We start from the raw sequence: 14,550 nt of genomic DNA, 5'->3' as shown, positions 1-14,550 counted from the left end.
AGCAGTACTGTGTACTGAAGCACTGACAGCTTGCATCAGGGCATTGAAGAACTGAGATAGGTTAGAGTAGTATTTTGCCACTGACAAGAAAACTCCAAATGAAATGTTCTTAACTTCTCTTGCATAAAGGTCCCCTTTGGCAGGCTAATTATACCTCAGGACCCCTTCTCAGAGTAATGTTTTTAAATGCATAAAATAACATAAATAGGCTTGCAAAGGAAATGACATATATTGAAATAGAATTATCAGGGACAGGTGGGTAGCCCAGTGGATAGAGCCCCGGCGCTGAAGTCAGGAAGACCTGAGTTCAAATATGGCTTCAGACACTTACTAGCTGTGTGACTCTGGGCAAGGCACTTAACTCCAGTTCCCGCCCTGCCCCTCCCCGCCAAACAGTTCTCAAATTTTTTTAAAAACACAATTTTATGGACCCTGAGTTAAGAACTCTTGCTCTAAATCAAACATCTTATTCCCTTTTTCTCTTTTCCCAAAGGCAGTGGAAGAATTTATTAGTGGCCTGGAATCGTACATAGAAGATCGAGACTGTTTCAGGAACTGCCTCTTGTCTTGTGAGCGACTACAAGAAGAGGAGACAAGGTGTGGAAAGGAAAGTGTATCTAGTACAGCTGAGATATGACCAGGGCGCAGTAGCTCACTGGGGTAGAAGAAGGAATCGAATCATTTCCTGAGATTCCATAATGAGTTACATCTCCTTTTTCTTCCCCCATAATTTCGTCATGAGTTACATCTTGCCTCCCTACCCCAATAGTTCAGCTCCTAGGCTATAACTATGAGGGCTAAGGGCCAAAGAGTTTTACTAGAATTCTTTCAGCAAGCCAGTGTGTTAACACAACGTGTCACCTGCTCTCTTGGTTAAGAGCCATCTTTTTATTGCTCAGCTTTTAGAGTGGAGTTTGTGTCTCTCTTTTACAGCATGGCCACTCCTTACTATAAGAGCCTCATTAAACTATTGCTGGGGATTGACAATTTACAGGTGAGATTTAAATTTTTTCTTCTCTAAATAAAAATGTAAAAAGTGCTATAGTTTGTGTCAGTCCAGTGTAAATGATTGAAGCACTGTCAGGAGATGAATGTAGTGGTGATGTTGGCATGTTCAGCTGTTCCACGGTCCTGTGCAGACATGAATAAGGTAGGGCAGATGGAAGGCAGATATGGAGATTGCTGATAAGGACTTGAAGTGCTTCGGCCATATAGAAACGATCGAATTTCATACATAGTTAGTAGCAATAGTTCAAATAGCAAGCTACCAGATAGCCGTTCGCCATATACTATTCTCCTAGCCTTTCCAGCCTTGCAGTATGCCAGGGCACCTAATGTCATAGCTATCTCCCAGCCTCAGCTGAACTTGTCTTTAAAAGTTGATTGGGGGGCAGCTAGGTGGTGCAGTGGATAGAGCACCAGCCCTGGAGTCAGGAGGACCTGAGTTCAAATCCGGCCTCAGACACTTAACACTTACTAGCTGTGTGACCCTGGGCAAGTCACTTAACCCCAATTGCCTCACTTAAAAAAAAAAAAGTTGATTGGGCTGAGTGAGATGAGCAGAACCAGGAGAACATTGTACACAGTATCAACAACATTGGGTGTTGATCAACTGTGAAAGACAAATACAATGGTCCAAGATAGTTCCAAAGGACTCTTGATAGAAAATGCTCTCCAAATCCAGAAAAAAAGAACGATGCAGATTGAACCATATTATTTCTCTTTTTTTTGTTGTTTTTCTTTTCTGAGGGTTTTTTCTTTTTGCTCTGATTCTTTCACAGCATGACTAATGCCCAAATATTTTGAATGTGATTGTACATATATAACCTATATCACATTGCTTGCTTTCTTGGGGAGGGAGGAGGGAAGGAGAAAAATTTGAAACTAGAAATCTTATAAAAACAAATGTTGAAAACTATCTCTACATGTAACTGGAAAATAATAGGATACTTTGGGGGGGGGGAGTTGATTGGGGGTAGCTAGGTGGTCCAGTGGATAAAGCACCAGCCCTGGATTCAGGAGGACCTGAGTTCAAATCCGGCCTCATATGCATGACACTTACTAGCTGTGTGACCCTGGGCAAGTCACTTAACCTTCATTACCCTGCCAAAAAAAACCCAAACTGTTAATTGGGGGTGCATATTATGCCCCCAGCACAACTTAGGGCTGTGCTGCTGCTTTACTGGATCTAATTCCAGCGGGTTAATTTCTGAGCCATACAACTGGTGATTGGCTGTTTCACCCAGCAGCCCCCTGTATTCCCAATTCCCCATTGTCCAGATTCCCCTTACATCTCAGTTTCTCAGCTTTGGGTCTCATGCATTTCTGCCAACTTTCCTCTTCTCCAGTTTGATTTCATTTCCTTCCTTTACCCTTCAATTCTTTCATTCCATTGGAAATCCTGAGTATGATTCAGTCAATGTAATTCTTCAGTGGAGAATTTCAGAGTCAGAAGGCCCTCAGAGATCACACTTGAACATGGCTATGCTCTATAGCATGGCCAATAAGAGGCCCTCTGGCCTTTCCTCCAACCCCTCTAGTGAAGTGGAATCTCACTAGTTCCTGAGGTGGTCTGTCCCACTTGGAGTGTCGGTTATTAGGAAGCTTATCACCCCTACATTCACCCTTTGCATCTTCCATCCATCTGTCCTTGGTCTGCTCTCCAGAGCCAAACAGCATGGGGCTAATTCTTCCTCTGCCTGACTGACGGCCCTTCAGATACCTTTGTGGTCCTTAGTAAAACTTCCTGATGCTACCTGATAACGGCTTTAAATATTCCATTTACTGGATTTGCAGTTATCACTATTACTACCAAATATCCATTGAGTGTCTAGCTGTTCATGGTGTTTTGTTGGTCAGTGGGACAAGTTACAGATTTTTGCAGTTGTTTTTTTTAAAGCTTGATATCCTTCTTGTAAACTGAGATGTGTGTAGTAGGAGCTTCTCTGATGGTTTAACCTGAGCTTTCCTGGGCCTTTTGGGGAGCGTTGGTGACACTGGTCACCATTGGTTCTCTCTTATTAATGTTTTGGAATAGGCTAACTTCTTACCTTTTTTACAGCCTGCTGTTATCAGAATCTTATTTGAAAAATTGCCCGAGTTTCTCTATGAGAGGTAAGTGTCAGATGTACAGGGAGACCCAAGGGGACATTAGAAGGGAGTCTCCTCAAGGAAGCTTTCTTTGAAGTGGCCCCAGCTTTTCTGAAAGAAAACGTCTCTATAATCTTAGGATTTGCTACATCCATATAAAAGGCTAAAACTCTTTTGTGTTTCTCTGTTCTAACATTGCAGCGTTAATAACGATGGGCTCAACATGCCTCGGCTTATTATCAATCAGCTGAAATGGCTTGACAGGATTATTGATGGCAAGGTACGTTTTGCGGTCATTTTAGTTTATTTTCCAACTGTATGTCAGGCTAGACTTTTTTAAAGTAAAAATTTTTTCCCCCCAATTGACAGGCATTTTTTTCTCTCCCTCCCATCTCTTTTCTCTTCACTGGAGCGGGGTGGGGGGAGGGGAGAAGAGAGAAGAAAATCGAAACTCTTGTAACAAATAAGCACAGTCGAACCAAACATTCCCGTCTTAGCTGCGTCCAAAAACTGTAATTTGTAGTTGTTTTTTCCCCTTTAGCTAGATTTTTTCCACGTATTATAGTTTATTAAGGAATAATCATTGAGAATGATGGTGGTGGTTAACTTTTTACAATTTATCCAAAAGAATTTTTGTAAGAATATCGTGATTAGATTTTATTACCTTTGGGATAGAAATTTGAAAAGCGATTGATTATTTTACATTTTTACTATAAACTTAACAACAAAACCAATTATGTACACACATATATATGATTGTTTTTGTTATTTGTTATATATAAATAACTTTTAGCCTTTAACCTGTAATATAAATGAAAGCCCAAAACTGGAATGACATCCTCTAAGTTCTTTTCATATATCCAACTGCATTTCATGTTTATCATTTTTAGAGCAGGAAAATACATGTTATCATCTTTTTACTTGTTATATTTTCCATTATAAATAAATAATTTTTAAGTGCTTTTATAAGGTGCATAGAAGCCTACTCAACTGTAACGGTATTGTGTGTGTGTTTACTTATCTTTGTACAAGTTATTCCCCTCTTCTCCCACCCCCAACTGAATGTGAGCTCCTTGAGAATAGGGACTGTCTTGTTTTTGTCTTTGTATCTCCCACATTTGGGACACAGTATATTGGATGAATTGATCAATTGAGTCCTTTCCCCGGCATTGGGTATGGCATAGCCTTAGCCTTTACCAGGACAAGGTGAATATTTGTGGCCCACTAGCCAGAGCTTGGCTGAACTGATAAAGAATTTTGAGGCCCAGATAATGCCTTGTGATGGGGCACTTTAACCCAATCTGACAGGCATGTCACCTATGAGTTGTTCAGGGGTGATGCAGACAGGCTCAGCTATAGGTGAGTAAAAGTGTAGACTTAGGCATGGGCTTGGCTAAAGGTTGTCACAGGCTGGTGTTCTGGGTTGTAACACTTCCCTAGGGATCCTAGCTTGCCAGAGGCTCGTCTTAAAGATCTGGGACTAGTGACATTGTTTACCAGTCATAACAGGTGTGGTGGAGCTATGTAGCTTAGGCACTTAAGTAGCGGTCAGGGCTAGGTGAAAGGGTTGTCCACTTGTCCCAGCCAGGCAGAGGTCTGCTTCCCAGAAGTCTGAAGGTGGTGTTGTCTAATAGCCCAGTCCCATGAATGGGAGGCTCAAGATATTTAGTTCCATTAAAGGGGCTGCCTTTGATTATGGGAACCAGTAAAACCCCAATGCAGTATTCAGGTTTCACTGAAAGTATATCTTACTGGCTCATGCCTAATGAAAATGTGGGCTGGGGTTGTGGGACAGAAGCAATGTCTTGGTACTTAGGTCTTTTTGGAGAATTCTGTCCTGGTGCTTCAGGAAGAAGAGAAGTATGGGGGGCAGCTAGGTGGCACAGTGGATAAAGCACCGGCCCTGGATTCAGGAGGACCTAAGTTCAAATCTGGCCTCTGACACATGACACTTACTAGCTGTGTGACCTTGGGCAAATCACTTAACCCTCATTGCCCTACCTAAAAAAAAAAAAAGAAAAAAAAAAAAGGAAGAAGAGAAGTATGGCCTGAAGTTCAGGCAAAAATAGAAAAGTCAGTACAAGAAACCCATACCCTGGGATAAGACAGTTTACCCATATGATGAGAGCCAGTGCTGTACAAAGGATTATCTAGGTGCTGTGTGCGCTATAAAATGAGTAAGACGTTGTCTTTGTCCTTAGGAATCTCACAGTCTAGTAATAGAGATGAGACATAGACAGAAATAAGTATAATACAAACAAAGATACCATAACACAAAGTGGAGTGTGAGAAATGCTTCCAGAAAGGTTAAACAAAGGAGATTGCTGAAGATGAAGAAAGCACTTTGAGCTAAGGGAATGGAGGAAGGGTTCCTAGAGGAGGTGATGTCTGAGTCATTTCCTTTTTTCTCCTAATCATCCCAACCGTCTCACTCTCCTCCTCTTCCCCCTCAATCTTTTTTTTTTTTTTTTTTTTGGTGAGGCAATTGGGGTTAAGTGACTTGCCCAGGGTCACACAGGTAGTGTCAAGTGACTGAAGCCGGATTTGAAGTCATGTCCTTCTGACTCCAGGGCCACTGCTCTGTCCACTGTGCCACCTAGCTGCCACCCCCCCCCCCCCCAATCTTTAAGTTCAGGTAGAGCTTTACCCAAAGCTTTGCCTCGTTACACCCAGGAACAAGCTCTGGGTTGAAGTCTGTGGAGCCAGGGGCAGAATTTCAGTTTTGTCTCACAGATGGGAATGGAAATCCTCACAATTTGCTGGTTTTGATGTTTTTTTTAACCTCCTAGGACCTCACAACCAAGATTTTGCAGCTGATCAGTATTGCACCATTGACCCTGCAGCATGACCTCATAACCAGTTTGCCCGAGATAATTGGAGACTCCCAACATGGGGATGTGGCTAGAGAGCTGAGGTACTGAAATATGTTAGAGAATGTCTTCAGCAGGACCTTGTCCTGAAATTGGGTTTTGTCATTTTGGTCTAACAGATAGGGTCATGCTTCCTCTGTTAGGATGGTGCTGGCCCACTGTCAAGGCTACGAATGTGTTTTGACTTGTTTTCTTAGTGACGAGAATAGATCTAAAGCTGGCAAGGCCTCAGAGGCCATTGAATCCAAATGTGTCCTTGGATTGATGTGGAAAGCGAGGCCCCAGGCGAGTTACGTGACCTGTGCAAAGACAGGAGAGCAACAGGAAGCAGAAGTGGGATTAGAGCCCTAGTCTTCTCCCTCCAGTCATCAATTTTGCACCTGGGCCATTTGGGGTTGGGGCCTGGCCCCTAGCAACAATTCTCTTAACCTAAAGGGACTGATTCCTTCTTCCAGCTGCATCAGTGGTTTTTTTACTTCATTTATAGTGCTCCCCTTCCCTTCAGTTTGTGCTTAAAGAATTCCATGCCCACAGATTGAGTGACAGGGCTGACACACTCGGGACAGATGGGGACAGATGGATAACAGCATGCTACTGCAGAGTTTGATGTGAGGGAAAAGCCATTTGGATGTCATTTCTACTGATGTGATATTCTTTTGATGGAAAAGTAGCTGTGTCCAAATCTCGATGTACTTGCCAGGAGTCTCTATTACAGCACATCCCTATTGCCTTATATGAACCCGAATTTTTTGCTGCCAAGGAGTATTCTTTGTGATACTGCCGCCTGCCCCCCCCCCCAGCCCCTCAGGTTCATGGGAAGTCTGAAACGTGCTCTTCCTGCACTTGAACCCTTGGAGAAGGGCTGGGCTGGGCTGTGAGAAATGTGAGGAGAGGAAGCTTTGCAGCAACCCCACCCCCCACCCCCACCCCGCCAGTACAGGCCTTGTGCCAATTCTCCAAGCAGTAAACATCACTGCTTTAGAGAAAAGGGAACCTGGATCCCAGAAGGGCTTCTCCATCGACCAGTTCTAATTAGACTACTTTGAACTCTGTGGACGAAAAGGAAAGTGTCAGTGTTCTTTCATCCACAGTGTTTTCAGGGTACCTACCCGGTGCAAGATATTCAGTATTCTTTGGGGAGTTTTTTTGGTTTGTTTCTTTTTTTTTTTTTTTTGGCAGGGCAATGGGGGTTAAGTGACTTGCTCAGGGTCACACAGCTAGTAAGTGTCAGGTGTCTGAAGCTGGATTTGAACTCAGGTACTCCTGAATCCAGGGCCGGTGCTTTATCCACTGCGCCACTTAGCAGCCCCACACACTTTCTCTTTTAAAAAAGAAACAAACTAGGGGCGGCTAGGTGGCACAGTGGATAAAGCACTGGCCCTGGATTCAGGAGTACCTGAGTTCAAATCCAGCCTCAGACACTTGACACTTACTAGCTGTGTGACCCTGGGCAAGTCACTTAACCCCAATTGCCTCACACACACACACACACACACACACACACACACAAAATGACTGTAATAAAAAAAAGTGTGTGCCTTGCTCTCAAGGAGATTACAGCCTAATGGAGAAATACCATGCATTTCGTATTCTGCAGAGAGAAGTGGCAAAAACAGAGAGACGGGCAGGTAGCTGGAAAACTGAAATTTGAGATATGAGCTAGGTAGGACTAGACTTCATGGGGCATATAAAACTGTTACGTTTTTTAAAACTGGACTTTAGATTTCATTGATATAGGGAAGTCCTGATGGGGAAATTCTCTTTGCTAATGAAGATGGGCACCTGTTCTTTAATTTAGAGAGTTGCCAGGACACTGAGAGGTCAATGGACTTCCAGGGTCACAGGTAGGATGGGTCAGAAGCAGGTGTGTCCGGCATTGCTCATTCTGACCAGGCTTTGAGTTCTAAAACTGTTTAGGCTGCATGGCCTATGTACAGGGCTAAAATTCTAGCTAGTCTGTCTAAAATATCTAATGAGCAGTCGCCAATAAATTTTAAGCTTTAGCAAGAGTTAGACTTTTAAGCATTTATTAAGGAGAATAAGAATTTGGTAAAGAGAGAGAGAAAGGCCTACATTCATCTATCTATTAAATGGAGAGCGCATTTCTAGCTCCCTTCTCCACCGGAGTCCTCAGGAAAGAGCCCCAGTCAGAGCGCCAGGCTTCCCCCTTCTTCCTCCCACAAGCAGACATCACTTCCTGACGCCAAAGAAAAGACTCCTGGTCTTGCCCTCAAAGACCTTCACTTCATGGCGGAGCTTTTCTACAGTAAGTCTCCAGCAGGTGGCATCATTCCAATCCTTACACCTAGTTATTAATGACTTATAGCCATTACTTAGAGACCAGAGACCCAGGATGGGAATAAACTAAGTGCACTGAAGTCCCATTTTTGGTGAATCTTATACAAAGTAGCATCAAGAGAGGCAGGGTAGTGTGATGACACAGCTTTGAAGCCAGAAAGACCTGGGTTCACATCCTCCCTTTGACACATACTGGCTGTGTGACCCTGAGCGAGTCACTAAACACCTCACTACTCTAGACTTTTAAGTTGCAGAGAAGGTGCCAATCTAGTCCAGTCCCTATCCCTGTATCAATCAGTATCAAGGGAGTGTAGCTTCTTGGACCTGATGAACTTTTTTATTCCTACGTGAACTGCTGCTGTTATCAGCTTGTGTACACGTGTCCCCTTGGGCAGGGACTTGGAGAGTTGTGCCTGTTAACGTATCCCCTGACTGAGGTTTGTTGATATTTAGTAAAGGGGGTTTGGTTTGGTTGTTTAAAAAAACCCTTCTGTCTTGTTAACTGAATCTCTTCCTCCAATAAGAGGCCAGGGTGTACCTGGCCTAAGATAAGTAGACTGGAACTGTGTCTTCCTTACTGTGACACCAGTTCTCTTTACACTTCATATTGCCTCTCCAGAATTTTTTTTTTTTAAGAAAGAATGAGAATCGATGGAAAGGGAGGAAATTCTCCACTTGCTTTAAAAGCAAGATTTGACTTTGTCAGTTAAAGCCTTTGGTAAGAACGCAGGGGATGTTGGGGTAGTGGTTCCCTCTTTTTCCCTGAAAAGGACTCAGTATCTTCTCATCCACCAGGATATTCCCCACATTGTTCTAGATTGAGGTTTTTGTGGTCATCTTACATACTTATGTGGCTTACTAATTGAACCCTTTGAAAAAGGGGGAAAAAATGCTTTGACTGTCATAGTCCAGTATGGCAATGAACCGGAATGTGATCTGAGCCCATATTCTTAAGAGGGGGAAGATCTGCATGCACTTAGTTCTCTGTTAATTTCTCATGTAATTACTGCTACTTGTACACAGTGACCTTCTCATGACGAATACGACACTGACGGTCCCAATCCTGGATGTGCTTTCTAGCCTGCGCCTTGATCCAAAGCTTCTGTCTAAGGTAGGGAAGGAGGGGGAAAGAGCCATTTTCAAGGAACAACTGCTTTTTAGGAAAGTTACTGTAGTGAAAATTGCATTTTGAAAGTACATTACCCGGGCAGCTAGGTGGTGCAGTGGATAGAGCAGTGGCCCTGGATTCAGGAGGACCTGAGTTCAAATCCAGCCTCAGACACTTAACACTTACTAGCTGTGTGACCCTGGGCAAGTCACTTAACCCCAATTGCCTCACTAAAAAAAAAAAAAAGTACATTACCTTGTTGCTCTTTTTAGGGTAGGTGAGATGAACAGAAACTTGATTGTTTTAGAAATGAGCCATAAATTAAGCTGCAGCAGACTAATGATCCATTTTGTTAGATGCTCAGATTAGGGCAGAGAGAGAGGGGTTTGTTGTAGTTGTTGTTAATGTTCTAAGTGCTTGAGCTTTATTTCATACTATACATAGAAAGAATGGATTCCTGTATGGTTCCCTCCCTATCCCCTCTCCTGACTATAGAAAATTCAGTCTCCCAAATCTGAGAAGATAATAATAGTATTATATTATTATGTGTCTTTAGTTATAACCTTTTTAGCATTCAGTTTCTTGGGGATTTCACTTCAGAATCAGGTGTTTTACTCTCCACTGTACATTTGGGGAAAGCCAGGCACTGAAGATTTTTTTTTCTATTTTTTTCACAGGTTGACAGGGCTGAGTATTGAATTTGAGAGACTAAGGTAGTCTTGCTTTCAATTTTAGGTGCGCCACTTGGTGATGGCTAAACTGTCAGCTGTGACACTGGACAATTTACCTGTGATAATCAAGTTCATTCTTCATGCGGTCACAGTCACTGATGCGTTAGAGGTACATTGGCTTGATTTACTCACTGGCTACCCAAAATGGTGTGAAACAGTGCAACATATATAGATTCGTGTTCAACTTTTAGGGAATTTCTATTCTGAAATGGAAGAGAAACAAAAACGTTAAAGTCGTTTTCACTCGTACTCAGAGGCAGAAAAAAGACTGCTTATTTTTCCATGAATTTGTTTTGTTTTTTCTATCTCCAGACTGCTTAGTGAGTCAGGGTAGCACCTGGGAGTAGAGAACAGCACTGCTGGTCATATATATTCTCATGAGAACATATTTGCTCCTTCCTTATAGAATGCCAAACACTTAGCATTTTGAAGGTTGTGACAGCTCATTTTAAAATAAATTTAATTGTTCTAATTTCCCAAACTAAAAGGAAAGGCAATATTATGTTAGTGGTTTGAGCTCATCCATTGTAAAGGATTAGAACATACTAGGGATCCTTTGCTTTCTGCAGGTGATTTCTGAGCTTCGGAAAAAATTGGATCTAGAACACTGCATTTTGCCGCCTCAGCTGCAAACTTCCCAGAGCAAGTTGAAAAGTAAAAGTCAAGTGAGGTAAAAATAAAAGTCAAGTCCTTGACCCCTCTTTGTCCTGGTCTGTTTGGTTATCTACCCAAGCAACAAAGCTTCTCTTTTGGTCATCAGAGAAGTCACTGTCCAGACTGATATTGGAAAGGCAGAGCACTCAGCTGGGCAGGCTTCTGGAAGCAGCCTAGCTGCAGCTTGGTAGACAGGGACTGTTGTTCTGCTTTGGGGACATTGATGGATGTGGGTTTTTTCTCTGCTGATAGCTCTGGAAATCAAGAAAACAGCGATCAGGACTGTGTTTCTCTCCTCTTTGATGTGATCAAGTCAGCTGTTCGATATGAGAGAGCCATTTCAGAAGCATGGATTAAGGTAACTGCCGGCTCCTCAAACAAGACCTTTGTGCTATTTTGGCTCACTTGGTTAGACCATCTCACTACAGAGACCACTATGCTCATGGGTTGGATTTCCAAATAGGCAAGTGAGCTTTTTGGGTTCTGCTGCCACATCCCCTGCTCACTTAGTCAGCTATTCTGCAGATAAGTGATGCCGGTTTCAAGGATGCATGGGTAAGAGCCGATCAAACTGATCCCTCTGTTTATATGAAGGTTGACAGTTTTATTAATTTAGAGGGAAATGTACCAGAGAAATTGACTTCTTATTAATCATTACACTTAAGTGTCTTTCCACCTTCCAAAGATTTCCAAAGGCCAAATGTAGACAGGAAGTTGATAATAAGATGAAGAAAGTATAATTGAAAATGGCAAGAAAAGAAAATGGCACTGATTTTATAAGTGTTGTGAAAGAAGTGGTGAGATTTGGTAGTGGCTTTCTATAGTTCTGAGAAAGAAGCATATAAAAAGAAATATAACTTAAAGATTTAATGATTGAATTCCCTTTGGTTGGAAAAGTGAGTGGAAAGAGAAGCTCAGGTTATCTTTAGTGTGTTGTTTCATTTAATCATCAGTGGCTACTGTTGTGTTAGGCTCTAGATGTAGAAAAAAGTGTAAAGCCTTGTTCCTGCACTAAGATGACTGAACAGCTCCCTATAGTGATGACTCACGTTGGTATTGGTCCTTAGGATCTACAAAACACTTCACTCACTATAATACTGTGAGGCAAATGGTGTATCATTATTACCACCATTATAAGAGTATGGCAACAGGCTTAGTGACTTCCTTAGAGTCTCCCCAGCAGCAAGGGCTGGAGCCTTGTTTTGAGCTTGTGGCTCCTAATTGTGGTCCCTTTATAACCTAGTTGGGGAGAGAGGACCTGTCCGTAGAGAAGTAAGTCACAGTACAGGGTACCATGTAGACATGTCAGCTCTGTTTATGAGGGAATACTGAAATAAAACAAGGTGCTGCGTTCTACTTCTAAATGCTCTTTTGTTTCTATTCTCTCTCTAGGCAATTGAAAACATTGATTCTGTGTCTGACCACAAGGTGACATTTATGTAATATAATTCCCTAATCATATACATTTTGGGTTTGAAATTTGGAATTTGAGCCTTTCTTAGAAACATAGTCATTCACTGGGGTCTGTGTTCATTTTGTAGTGACTCTAGAAACCTTTATGGGTGACATCAGGTGATCTTGAGGGTAACTTCTCGGACAGTGGCCCCCCTTTCATTTGTTCATTGTAATTATAATGGACCTTGACTGACCAAAAAGGAAAAGTTGTAAATTCTAAATGAATGTGCCCTATTGCACTCAAAAAACTGGTAAGAAAGTGGAAAATGAAGAAATTACCTATTTAACTGACATGTGTCTAAGTTTCATTCTCACCCATTCCCTCCTGCCCCCTCCCTTCCCCACCATACTCTCCATTCTTTATTTCACCAGCAATGGAGATCTGACAAGGTGGGACTAAAATTTCCATCTACTGCCAGGAAGCCAATTGTACCAAACCCTGTCCTGCTCCAGTTCTGGAAATCCTGGCTCCTTGCAGAGAACCAGAAGTTCATTCCACCTCTCTTCCTGTCTTAGGACTGTTGTGTCTCCTCTGCTGGCTCCTCGTTCTGCTTTGGCACACTCAAAGTGGAGGTGTACCTCAAGTGGCTCTCTGGGCTTTCTTCAGGCTTTCTGCTTGGCTCTTTTGTTGGCCCTGTGTGGTTGATTCACCTCACTGTCATTTTCCTTGGTGAAGGTTCTTGACCTGCTGATGCTTCTGATCATCTATAGTGTAAACACTCAGAGCAAGAAGTGCATTGAGAGGCTGCTGAGAAACAAGGTTCAGTCAGGATTCATCCCGGAACAGCTGCTTCAGAGCACTTTCTACACATACACATCGGTAAGTTTCAAAGACTTCGGAGGGTTGGACTTTCCAGCTCATCTAGTTCACACTCCTGGCAGTGATATCGACAGGTGCAGGGACATCCAGCCTCAGCCAGGACACAGAGTAACATCTAAAGCATGTTCCTAGATCTCTTCTTTTCCCAGTCAAACCCCTAGAAAAAGTTGTCTGCTCTCATTGCCTCTTTTTCCTCTCGTGCCCCTCCCTTTTCAGTCACCTACAGTCTGCCTTCTGATCCCACAGCTGGACTAAAATCGTCCTCTTTATCTGCTTAATTTACCCTTTTCCAGGCTTCGTTCTACGTGACATCTTTGCAGCTTTTGTCCTGTACACCACCCCTTTTCCCTGGAAACTCTTGCCTTCTTTGGCTTATGTGACACCCTTCTCCTTGGTTCTCATTCTTCTCATGGAACCATGTTGTCTCTTTTGCTGGATCATTGTTCCTTTACACTGTAAGCAGAAGTGTCCTTCTAGGCTCTGTCCTGAGTCTTCAACTCCCTTGGGTTCATTATCTCTATATATAGACTCCTAATCTATATAGCCAGTCTTAATCTTTCTCCCAAACATCAGTTCGGCTGTCACCAGCGTGTCCACTAGACATCTTTAACTGTAAGGCCTATTATAGGCAAGTCAGGCTCATTGTAGTTGAGAAAGAAGGATTTTTCTCTCCTGAAAACTTGTCTGTTGCTATTGATCACCCTTCCTGTGACCCACGTTCATGACCCTGGAACCATCCTTGACTCTCTCTTCCTTCTCTCTCATTCCACATATCCAATCAGGTGCCAAGTCTGGTTGAATCTCTCCTTCCATAGCATTTCCTGCATCTGTCCCCACCTCTCCACTCAGCTTCTACCCTAGTTCAGGACTCCATCATTTCTCATCTGGAGTTTTGCAAGATCCTCTTAAATGATCTCTCTGTCTTTAATCTCTTTTTCCTATTTTCCTCCAAACAGCTACCAAATAGATAGTATTTCTAAAACACAGATATGATCTTGTCACATCCCTGTTCAGAAACATAGAATGGTTCCTGTTACCTCTAGGATAAAAGACAAAAGCCACAGCCTAGCATTTGAAAATATCTTGTACTGATAGCTTTTGTTTCTGTGTCACCTTCATTTCTGAATCTGTTCCTCCCTCTGCCCCTATCCAATCACTGCACCTTCCTTTCTGAGAAAAGGAAAAAAAGGGAAAGAACAGTTCAGCCAAACTAACCACTTTCACCTCTCCTCTCAGCACTTTGTTTTCTACCCAAACTGCAGTTCTTCCATCTCCATGCCATCCCCCTTGTTTGGAAGGCTCTCCACCCTCCGCTCTGCTTTCTAGAATCCCTTCCTTCAAGATTCAGGTCAAGCACTACCTACTACATGAAGCCTTTCCTGACCTCCCACAGTTGCTAGTGTTTACCTTCCCTGTATTTATCCACCATGTATTTATTTAGTATATACTTTTATTTGGACATGTCTACCCAGGTATATTGTAGGCTCCTTCCGGTGACTGTTTTCTTTCTATCTTCATACCCCT

At 42.7% G+C, this 14,550-nt stretch overlaps 1 protein-coding gene across 1 annotated transcript in view; it reads left to right on the top strand.

The window, feature by feature from the left end:
* The window catches only part of FANCD2 (FA complementation group D2), a 61,831-nt gene that overhangs the window by 5,892 nt on the left and 41,389 nt on the right, over positions 1-14,550 (top strand). The window contains exons 5-15 of the mRNA XM_043977727.1: positions 494-597; positions 934-994; positions 3,062-3,114; positions 3,292-3,370; positions 5,880-6,004; positions 9,282-9,369; positions 10,102-10,206; positions 10,667-10,767; positions 11,004-11,109; positions 12,144-12,179; positions 12,883-13,026. Of these exons, the coding sequence (XP_043833662.1) occupies positions 494-597; positions 934-994; positions 3,062-3,114; positions 3,292-3,370; positions 5,880-6,004; positions 9,282-9,369; positions 10,102-10,206; positions 10,667-10,767; positions 11,004-11,109; positions 12,144-12,179; positions 12,883-13,026 (1,002 nt within the window). The remainder of the gene's footprint in view (positions 1-493; positions 598-933; positions 995-3,061; positions 3,115-3,291; positions 3,371-5,879; positions 6,005-9,281; positions 9,370-10,101; positions 10,207-10,666; positions 10,768-11,003; positions 11,110-12,143; positions 12,180-12,882; positions 13,027-14,550) is intronic.

Source organism: Dromiciops gliroides, chromosome 1 (assembly GCF_019393635.1).
Source record: "Dromiciops gliroides isolate mDroGli1 chromosome 1, mDroGli1.pri, whole genome shotgun sequence".
Taxonomy (NCBI): domain Eukaryota; kingdom Metazoa; phylum Chordata; class Mammalia; order Microbiotheria; family Microbiotheriidae; genus Dromiciops; species Dromiciops gliroides.
This window is presented reverse-complemented; position numbering and strand designations above follow the sequence as displayed.